At 34.4% G+C, this 11,501-nt stretch overlaps 1 protein-coding gene across 1 annotated transcript; it reads left to right on the top strand.

Moving 5' to 3' along the window:
- The first annotated feature begins 4,011 nt into the window (after nucleotides 1-4,011).
- On the top strand, nucleotides 4,012-7,706 carry LOC137406494 (uncharacterized). Its single transcript, XM_068093074.1, has 3 exons — nucleotides 4,012-4,136; nucleotides 5,145-5,247; nucleotides 7,446-7,706. The coding sequence occupies exons 1-3, from the start codon at nucleotides 4,052-4,054 to the stop codon at nucleotides 7,651-7,653; spliced, it is 396 nt and encodes a 131-aa protein (XP_067949175.1). The 5' UTR covers nucleotides 4,012-4,051; the 3' UTR covers nucleotides 7,654-7,706.
- Nucleotides 7,707-11,501: the final 3,795 nt, after the last annotated feature.

Genomic DNA, 11,501 nt, shown 5'->3' with positions numbered 1-11,501 from the left:
AACGCTTGAAGAGTCCTGCTAATTGCGGGTTCATAAAATGGAAATGAGCTGTTTGACAATTGGAGGTAATAAATTTATCATACTGATAAAAGGAAGTCGTCTTTAAACACATTTAATCTATTGTGTACCAGCGTGTATTCCGTGCTAGGCACAACTTGTACATTGATGTCGAATATATCTATTATTTACTAAGGCCAAGTATTTAACCTGGTGTGTCAACGTATTTGGCACAAGGTCATTCATGTGCGAAAGAAAGATAAACCATAAACCTGCACCAATGTTTGTGTGCAGTGGAGAGAATGCTGCTATAAATTAGCAATAGAATATGAGTTGTCAGGATAGTTAAGCTGTATTACTCTTTTCCTCATGAGTTTTGAGATGGCCACTTAAACTAGCATGGTATATTCAATGATACAACAACTCCATAGTATAGAAGGGGTTGAATTTCATTTTAACATAGCGAAATGAGAGATCAGCTGTTCAAGTTAGACCAAGTTCAAAACTCCTCCTCCATAACCTTTTTGTGACCTGGAATGACAGTTGAAACCAATGAAACCGTTGTCAATGGAGCTGGAAGTACCAGGACTGCTGCAGGTCAAATATTTCTATTTGGACCAAAAATGTGGTTAATACTAAATCACTGGTGTTTGCACATCTTCCTAGGATTTAGTACAAAAAATAATGTTTAAATATGTATGCCGTTTGGACTAAACCATAAATTATAAAAGGCAAATTACGTTGTTTAAATTTTATCTAAGTGATGATTCCAAATGAAATTAATTTTTGTCTTGCTAGTATTATGGCAGTTTGGTGTGTGGTGAGAGTATCTCGACAGTTCGGTGTGTGGTGAGAGTATCCTGACAGTTCCGTGTGTGGTGACAATATACTGACAGTTCGGTGTGTGGTGAGAGTATCCTGACAGTTCCGTGTGTGGTGACAATATACTGACAGTTCAGTGTGTGGTGAGAGTATCCTGACAGTTCGGTGTGTGGTGAGAGTATCCTGACAATTCGGTGTGTGGTGAGAGTATCCTGACAGTTCGGTGTGTGGTGAGAGTATCTCGATAGTTTGGTGTGTGGTGACAATATACTGACAGTTCGGTGTGTGGTGAGAGTATCCTGACAGTTCGGTGTGTGGTGAGAGTATCTCAACAGTTCGGTGTGTGGTGAGAGTATCCTGGCAGTTCAGTGTGTGGTGAGAGTATCCTGACAGTTCAGTGTGTGGTGAGAGTATCCTGACAGTTCGGTGTGTGGTGAGAGTATCCTGGCAGTTCAGTGTGTGGTGAGAGTATTCTGACAGTTCGGTGTGTGGTGAGAGTATCCTGATAGTTCGGTGTGTGGTGAGAGTATCCTGGCAGTTTGGTGTGTGGTGAGAGTATCCTGGCATTTCGGTGTGGTGAGATTATCTTGGCAGTTCAATGCGTGGTGAGAGTATAAGTATACGTACAATTATTCTGGAAGGTAGCCAGGTGGCCCATTAGTAAAGTTGGCAGTATGCTTGGCTGCTAGGCCAGGTGTCTGAGTTCAACTTCCATGCAAAATATTTTTCCTAATCTCTAAGCCTGGCTTCAGACAGAGGGACAGATGGACAGCAGGAGGGACGGACATTGCTCAATTATCGCAGTAAAGCTTTTTGTTTTGCAGTGTATAGGTTACTTATTCATTTTGAAGACAATGCTTAAAAATAAAATATGCTTATTCAAGATTCTAGGCCTTTGTTTTTAAGAGTGTTAAATACTTGCCAATAACCTAATAATGTAAAATAGAACAAAATTCGTTAAAATAAATATATTGAACTAATATAGTTATGTCTATCAAAGTACCATCATGTAACTTACAGTTTAGAGGGTCATTGATCTCTAATGATTACATCATAGAAGATTATTGATCTCTATTGATTAAAGTATAGAAGATTCCTGATCTATATTGATTACAGTATAGAAGGTTATTGATCTCTATTGATTACAGTATAGAAGCCTATAATTGATCTCTATCACTTACAGTATAGAAGTCTATTGATCTCTATTGATTACAGCATAGAAGGTTATTTATTTTTATTTATTACAGTATAGAAGGTTAGTGATCTTTATTGATTGCAGTATAGAAGGTTATTGATCTCTATTCGTTACAATATAGAAAATTAACAATCTCTACTGATTACGGTATAGAAGCCTATTGATCTCTATCGTTTACAGTATAGAAGTCTATTAATCTCTATTGATTACAGTATAGAAGGTTATTGATTTTTATTGATTACAGTATATAAGGCTATTGATTTCTATTGATTGCGGGATAGAAAGTTATTGATTTCTATTGGCTACAATATAGAAGGCTATTAATCTCTATTGATTACATTATAGAAGGTTCTTGATCTCTATTGATTACAGTATAGAAAGAAGCCTATTGGTCTTGGGTTCGGAAACATAAGTAAGATTGAAAAAACAAACAATAAAATTATAAAATGACAACAACAAATAACAACAATAACACAAACAAATATTTCATAAGATAATAAAATTGCGCTGTTTTATGTTCTAATTGTTTAGATTATTTTTCCTCCGTATGAATGTAGAGTAAGACTTGCTGTCCAGAGTCTCAATTCACTCCGTATAAATGTAGAGTAAGACTTGCTGTCCAGAGTCTCAATTCACTCCGTATACATGTAGAGTAAGACTTGCTGTCCAGGGTCTCAATTCACTCCGTATAAATGTAGAGTAAGACTTGCTGTCCAGAGTCTCAATTCACTCCGTATACATGTAGAGTAAGACTTGCTGTCCAGGGTCTCAATTCACTCCGTATAAATGTAGAGTAAGACTTGCTGTTCAGAGTCTCAATTTTCTACAGACTGCTGCCTCAAACGTTTGTATTAGGATTTTCAAGCCTGTGAGTAAATTCTTTGTTTAAACGTGCAGACTCGTAGCGCGGTTGGCCTTGAAAATCTAATACTATTTATATATAGAACTATAAATGTCACAGCAACATAATCAGTCTATTGTCACATTTAGCGGATACTAGGTTAGCTTTTACATCTTACTAGTTTCTCTTAGCATCAGGATGGACATGCCTGTACATGTCAAGAATTCTATAATTAGCTGTTTACTATTTCAAAAGCTGCACTAATTTAATATAACTACGTAAGTAAGTGCATAGACAATACCTATAGATAGATAATAGATGTATTATAGGCTCTTAACATCATGCATGGTCTAAATATAATTAGGACTTGGACATGATTTGACAAATGTCTTTGTTGATATCCTTATCATGAGACCAAAGAAATTGGTGAATTTGTATGAAGCTTTAGAAGCGGTACACATAGTCTCTGTTTGCAAGCTAAAGTGTACAAGTTTACAAGTACACAGACAGAAAATGTTTATGACAAGTAAAATATGGACAAAAAGATTCAATGTTGAGTTTCTAGATTCATTAAGAATAAGTTGCCTTACATACTTATTTGATGTAAAAAGAAACTCGGTTTTTCAAAAGATGACCAAGTGCCACTTTACTAAAAGGATTTAGTTGACGAGTTTCGAGCCCACCATCAAAAAGGATCATGTGCCATTAGCAACTGCTCAGTGTTTATTTCTTAATCTAAGCTTTTCAGGAAATTTCTGAAAGCAATCCAATTTATGTACTTACTAAACTTTATGTAACTCCACCAAACACATTATGTAATCTTAATTGGTAGATAAATCTGTGTTTTTTGTTTCCTACAAACCCTCTACAAACTATACCTGGTGACACTAAAATATCATATGTATAAACTGCATAGCTTGCTAGTTTATTATAGTATCAGATGGCCTCAGATGGTGTGAGATCAGGTACAATATAGCGAAGCCGTATGATATTATTTAGTGACTCATATAAGATCCCTTCTACGTAAGACTAGACAACAATAATATCATGTCCTCAATTGATTGACAATTGACAGGTGATGAAAGTGGTTTTGTGACGTGCAGACCCGGATTGTTGGTGCCTATAAAATGCATGACTACCCAACAGCTTGCACACATATCTACAGAATACAGTCTAGGATCATCTCAGCACACATCATGAAAGGTTTAACAGTAGTGGTTGCTCTAACCCTGGCTTATGTAGCATCAGTAAATGCTGCAGTCTTTTTGGGGGACTTTGATGGTGAGTATAACATGACAACCTTCTCTCTCATTTGATATGTTATACCTGCTACTTTCAACTCTAACCTGAATGTTTCAATACTTTAATATAAGACTTAATAAGAACTGTAAAACAGCTGTATTAAATTGATGTACAAGGTATGACATTTCTTAAGTGTTCAATCTGTCAGCCTAGTTGTATTAGTTATTGTTGTTTTACCATATTTTTAGTTCATGCAAAGCCAATAATACTTTTTACCATGAATGTATCATGTAGACATCATCACTATTAATCATAGTTATAGTTCTTCTAGGTCACGACCTTTTCATCTGTTATTTTCTAATTATATATCAAAATTAAGTAAACCAATAAATTAGGTAAACAAGTATTATAAGTTGTCTTTTTAGTAATAAAATGCTAGAGGTTATAAACAACTACTATAGCCTGACTATAAAACTAGAGTTAATATTATAATAAGCCAGTAGAGATAATATTATTTATAGTTAAACAAACATCTGAATGTTTAATATATGTGCTTTTTTATACTGTTTGTAAATTTAATCCATGTTTCTATAAATTGTCAACAAAATTCTCTCTTAATTTAATTACAAGAGTTTAACTTGTCAATAACAATGACAGTTGTTATCTTGTTGGCAATTTTGAATTTTAATGTTATTATCAGAAATATGACACTTTTGCAAAACTAAACATGATAAAGTTTATTGACAGTGTTTATGCAAAGAACCTAATGTTATAACCTCCCAATAGCCAAGGTATTAGCTTAAAATAGAGGCACTGCTATTATCATTTTTATTTCAACACCCTCTCTATGCTAAAGTTTACAGAGTTACTGGTTTTTAAAATCCTAAAATAACTCTCACCAAGCTGTGGTAGTCCACACCGACAGACCCACATGTAGCTCAATATGATGAGTTTCAGCTTTGGTTCAACCTTGACCTTAGTGTAGATTATAATGAGTGATGCTAAAAGCATACACTATATTTCTACTTTATGCCCTGTTGACTTTAGAGTGCAGCTGCAATGGAAACAACACCATCATCTTATCAGCTGATTCCTGTCATCAGATTACATGTAAAGAGGATGGAAATGGAACATTTGGAATCTTTGAATCGTAAGTAGAATTATCAAAGAGTTTCTATCACTGCGCAGTGTCAGCTTGACGTCATTACCAAACATAGCTGTACAGTGTCAGCGTGATGTCATTACCAAACATAGCTGCACAGTGTCAGCGTGATGTCATTACCAAACATAGCTGCACAGTGTCAGCATGATGTCATTACCAAACTTAGCTGCACAGTGTCAGCGTGATGTCATTACCAAACATAGCTGCACAGGGTCAACGCGATGTCATTACCAAACATAGCTGCACAGTGTCAGCGTGATGTCATTACCGAACAAGAGCAATGCAAATACTAATTGTTAAGCTTGCTGTCTTGTGAGATCCCGCCAGTTTAAAGAAATTCTAAATGTTTACATCTGACACATTTTCTTATGTCTACTAATCATAATCCAATTTAAATGTTGCAAATATCTATTATGTACAAATCCAGAGCGGAGTTATGCTTATTTTAAGTAGATTATGTTACTGCCTGGGCTTTACAACACGAAAGAGAAAACAAACTCACCAAGTTAAAACCTTTGCTCCATATTATTTGTTTGCTTAGCTAGCAACGGGAAAGAGGTAATAGGATTGATTGATATAAAGTAACAATTACATATCAGATAAATCAAAGTTGTAATCTGCGATAGACACCGAAGTTTTGAATGTGCTAAGAATCAAAGCCTGGCTGATCACACGGCTTGCCTAACAACTAGTACGAATATTTTTGAAGGCATCAATCAGGGAAAACGTCAATGTTATTACTCAGATATCAATAGATGTTTATCAATGATGTTAGACTCATTGGAAAGAGCTCCTCCAATTGATCAGTATCATTTAATGTCAAAAATTGATCACATGCACCCTGATTAACATAAATTAGCTTGTAATAGCTGCATGGAGCATTGCTCTCCGTAGCCTGTGTTCTCGCAAGCCCGACCTCTGAAAATGAGAAAACACCTTGCATTAATTAAGATAGCCGCTACTAGCCATGAATCATTCTGTTACTATTTAGCAATTTCTACAAGTGACCCTGACACTGTAACTATTCATTTTAAAACTTCAACATCACCCTGAAAACCCTAAAATAGCTAATGCTCAAGTCAGCATATATAGTTGCCTTAAGAGTAGTGACTGTATACTACCTTACTAGTAGTACTGATAACAGTCATTGTACTACCTTACTAGTAGTACTGATAGTAGTACTTGTACTATCTTACTAGTAGTACTGATAACAGTCATTGTACTACCTTACTAATAGTACTGATAGTAGTACTTGTACTACCTTACTAGTAGTACTGATAACAGTCATTGTACTACCTTACTAGTAGTACTGATAGTAGTACTTGTACTATCTTACTAGTAGTACTGATAACAGTCATTGTACTACCTTACTAGTAGTACTGATAGTAGTACTTGTACTACATTACTAGTAGTACTGATAACAGTCATTGTACTACCTTACTAGTAGTACTGATAGTAGTACTTGTACTACATTACTAGTAGTACTGATAACAGTCATTGTACTACCTTACTAGTAGTACTGATAGTAGTACTTGTACTATCTTACTAGTAGTACTGATAACAGTCATTGTACTACCTTACTAATAGTACTGATAGTAGTACTTGTACTACCTTACTAGTAGTACTGATAGTAATACTTGTACTACCTTACTAGTAGTACTGATAGTAGTACTTGTACTACCTTACTAGTAGTACTTATAGTAGTACTTGCACTACCTTACTAATAGTACTGATAGTAATCCTTGTACTACCTTACTAATAGTACTGATAGTAATCCTTGTACTACCTTACTAATAGTACTGATAGTGGTACTTGTACCTTTACACCTAGACTCAGTTTTATTTGCTGAGACAACAACTTTTCATGCACTTGTTGTACAACTTTTGCATGTCATAGCTTAGTATTCATGAGTGATAGTGAGCGCAATCATGGTGTCCCTTGTTATATGAATATTACATGTAACTTAAGAGAGAAGTAAACACAGCCATCTTATTTATGACAACAACAAACATGTTATGTTTATTCTTTATTGTACACAACAGTAATCGAGAATCACGTTAGGATTGACAGGTGGCTGGGAGTTTGCCAGCATCTATTAAAATGTAAATCTATTTACCAGTTTATCTAGCTTGAGAACTTTATTCATATTGGAAGGGTAGGAATAATATAGCAATAAATATTTTCAGATGTGGTGTGGTGGATATCCAGCTAACTCCTGAACAGATTCGACAAGGCTGTGTAGTGATAGAAAGAACAGTGACTGCATCTGTGAGATACCCAGATTGCTGTGGAAAGTTTGTAGAATGTCCAGAGGAGTGGCACACCGGTTACAGAAAAGCGGAACGAAAATTCTTTAGAAGATTTTTCAATGGTTCAGCCATAACTGGTTACTAAGCCTGTCATGTTCTTGTTGCTAAAACACAAAATAAAATGCTGTCATGCTTCTAGTCTTTTGATACCTAAGCATATGCCTACAGACCCAGCTCTGATTTGTATTAGCTTGTTTGTATTCACAGGCTGCTCTTAATAGGCTAGACTGCTATCTATACATTGAGTTTCAGTTGAAATACAGATAAATATGTCATGATACAATAATAATAATGAATGCAGAATTTATGCATGGTACCATAACCAAATATGTCATGAAGTCATGTTGAGAATACCATTCCTAAAAGGCACAACTCAATTAACTTATTGACATAAACATGTAGTTTGGTCCCTTCAAGGTCTTTTACCAGAGTATCCCAGAGTATCATGTTTATTGATATATCACTCTATTGATAGTTTTATCTATGTGATTCGAAGTACAGTCCTTATCACCAATTTGTCACCAATGGTGTCATTGGTGACATTGTCTAATTATCTGTGTGATTCATACAACAGTCTATATCCGATGCAATAGCACCAATGGCGAGAGAACTTTTCATAACAACCATGTAATATCGTTTTTTTTTGTAAATTGGTCTAAGCTGCAACCTTCTTTTTACTCCAAAGAGCAGCTTAAGTTAAAAAAAATGCTAGAAAACATTTGAACAAAAAAACTGTCTTGTAGTTTAACTTATGGCAAAAACTAATTTGTTTATGCTATTATCGTAGATTGATTTTTGCCAATGTATAATCACAAAACATTGTTTATTATAAATTATATGTAAGGAAACAGAAGGATTATAGAGTTAAACTGCAAGATTGTAGATTGATTCAGAGTTATTCAACCTTTAGATACATCAGAGTTCAATTTGGTCAACTGAGGAGTGTCCTTTGTATAATTATTATGATTGATTTCCTGTTACCAGATAATGTTATGATTACCATTAGTGAAAAGTCAGGACCGCACCACTCTCTACCTTGGTAAACACAAAGTTTACCATAAAACCACCACATCTCTCCTTAATCACACGTTTCTACCAATTATTGACAGTCAGGTTTCTCTCAACTAAACAGAGTTGTTAACTGTAAGTTTAACCAACCCAGAGACTATTCTAACTCTGACTGCTCTCCACTGCAGAGACAGTTTTAGATATCAGTTGTTCCTCTCTTTGTTTATGAGCTCCAACAGTCACTATTCAAAATCAGTTGTAAATCAGTTGAACTTTTAATATTAAAATTAAACACTTTAGGCCTTACGTTTTAATTACTAGGTACGCAATAGTATTTTTATACATATTCTCGTCATCCTAAAAACTGATGAATTACTATAATATGGTCAGCAGATCAGATAAACTGAAAGACAACACAGCTGATCAACTCAATCCTCACTCAACGAGTGACTCCTGAGTTCCATCACCATTCTCATGGCACGTGATCTTCACACATTCATCAGCCTTCAGTATTTCAGTATCTTTATTATTGCATCTACACTCTAGGAAAGATAAGTCTATGAGTTATTGTCATGTACTCCTTGTTTTTCTTATAATTACTGGTAATAGTTGCATCTATTAGTATCCTCATCATTTTAGTTTGAGAAAAAGGAACAAAGTCATCTGTGAAAACCTTTCAACAACTCATTTTCACCTTTTCAGTATTTCACCTCTGCTGCCTTGCCTTAGAAGGCAACTTTATAATAGTATACATGTATTGTGTTGTATTTTAAAATTATATAATTATATAGTATTATAAATATTATATAGTATATTAATATAATATTATAAAATTGCCTTAGAAGGCAATTTTATAATATTATATTGTGTTGTATTTTACAATATACTATATTCTTTAAAGTGCCCAAATCTTACATAGCCTAAGGTAAGTCTAACAGACATTACCAATAAGGCCAACTCTCATACTGGTGTAGAGGTTATAGTACACTACGTAACAGAGAAATGGCTATCATCATTACAAACATCTTTTACTAAAAAGATAGATTAAATAACTCATAAAATCACTAAACCGCGATAATTCCTTATTTGACCTAGTTTATGGGTAAATCACTCCGTGGTCAAGTGAACTTCTCAGGCCTTGGCTGATTCATAACTCATATCTCCATGGTGTGACAAATATTTGGAAATGCACTGCGTTTCATTGGCAATGTGATAGTTATGACTGTTCTCTGAATTTCTAACACCGAAATTATAGCTAGTATCGCTTACATGTCTCTTGTTGTAACAAACTTGATTGGAGTGTTTTAATCCGTGTCATGTACGTCAACAAATATCACAAGATCAAATTTGGTGGGCAGAAGGGACCTCTATCCCAATCATACAAGAAGTAAAAACTTCCATAATACTCTGACCGACCCACATAACTCTCTATACTTGTCAGTTTATTCGTCATATATAGGCCTAATGGTTTATAAATAGTCAAATAGCAACAAATTTTATTTTGTCACAAAATTAAGTATGGTCTACTACAAACAGAAAAAAATGGGCAATAACCATCAGTTATGTACTATTTTTATTTGCTATTTTCAGTCACCATTTGCCATTTATACTTTCTGGTTGCAGTATACCACTTGCTGTAAGCTGCTTGCTACTTGCTATTTGCCACTTGCTATTTGCTACATGCTACTTGCTACTTGCTATTCGCTATTTGATTCGACTCAAAATGTCACCTGTTTATAACACAACTACTGCTAAAAGTTTATTTGTAATAAATGGATTATGCTAAAGAAAGTTTTTTTAGTTGGACTTGTGGTTCCATAACTAGCCTGGTCTATATCTTGCCATTCACTGTACAGTTTTGTTCATGATAGAGTGAAACAGCTTTGGTTACATATTGTCATACTATAGTCACTCTCGTGTTGGTGTTGTGGTTGAGATAGCAAAACTACGAAGATTGTTTTACATTCTCTGAAAAAGTTTTTCATATATCACAGGTTATAACTTGGTGTCTGTTACTTGTTATTACTTGTCATTTTATGTAATTGTTGGTCATGTTAACTTATTGACCGTCAGTTCTTACCAAATTAGGATAAAGGGTCACAAAACCTAAATCAAATGCTCTCATTGAGTTTAATCAAACCAGTTATATAATAAGTTTACTTGATAGCTAGTTAATAGTCCTATGAAAAACCATAAACGCAGATTTAGATGTTTCCATTTTATATCTTTTTACTCATTAATATATTATAACTAGCTGTGCTACCCAGTGTTGCCCGGGTAGCACAGCTATAGTATATATATATATATATATATATATATATATATATATATATATATATATATATATATATATATATATATATATATATATATATATATATATATAGATAGATAGATAGATAGATAGATAGATAGATAGATAGATAGATAGATAGATAGATAGATAGATAGATAGATAGATAGATAGATAGATAGATAAATATACTAGCCGTGCTACCCGGCGTTGCCCGGGTAATAGAAAAGTCTTTGGACAGAAAATCGGTTTGTATTTAATTTATAACAACATTTGCCATTCCAACTTTCAAACTACTGTACATATCCTGAGAAAAGTGTTTTGTCTTATAAACAATGAGAAGTAGTGAGAGTTGCTCGCTATTACTCAGCTTAATAATGTGAGTGAACAGCTTCTCGTGACGTTAAGCAATGACCCGTCATACGCAAAGCCGTTAGGTATTTGCTTTTAAATAATGACTTTTATTGGCAGGCTAGCAATTCAATTTTTGTAGTCTAGTGGGTAAGGCGTCTGACTGGCCTACGGCGGGGTCTGAAATTGAAACTTCGTCGGTACGGAATCTTTATTCCAAGATTTTAATATCTATAGCCGGAATGTATACCAACATATTCACATACAGAAATATATATATA

Source organism: Watersipora subatra, chromosome 10 (genome assembly GCF_963576615.1).
Source record: "Watersipora subatra chromosome 10, tzWatSuba1.1, whole genome shotgun sequence".
Taxonomy (NCBI): Eukaryota; Metazoa; Bryozoa; class Gymnolaemata; order Cheilostomatida; family Watersiporidae; genus Watersipora; species Watersipora subatra.
Note: the sequence above shows the minus strand (reverse complement) of the source record. Positions and strands in the feature narration are given on the sequence as shown.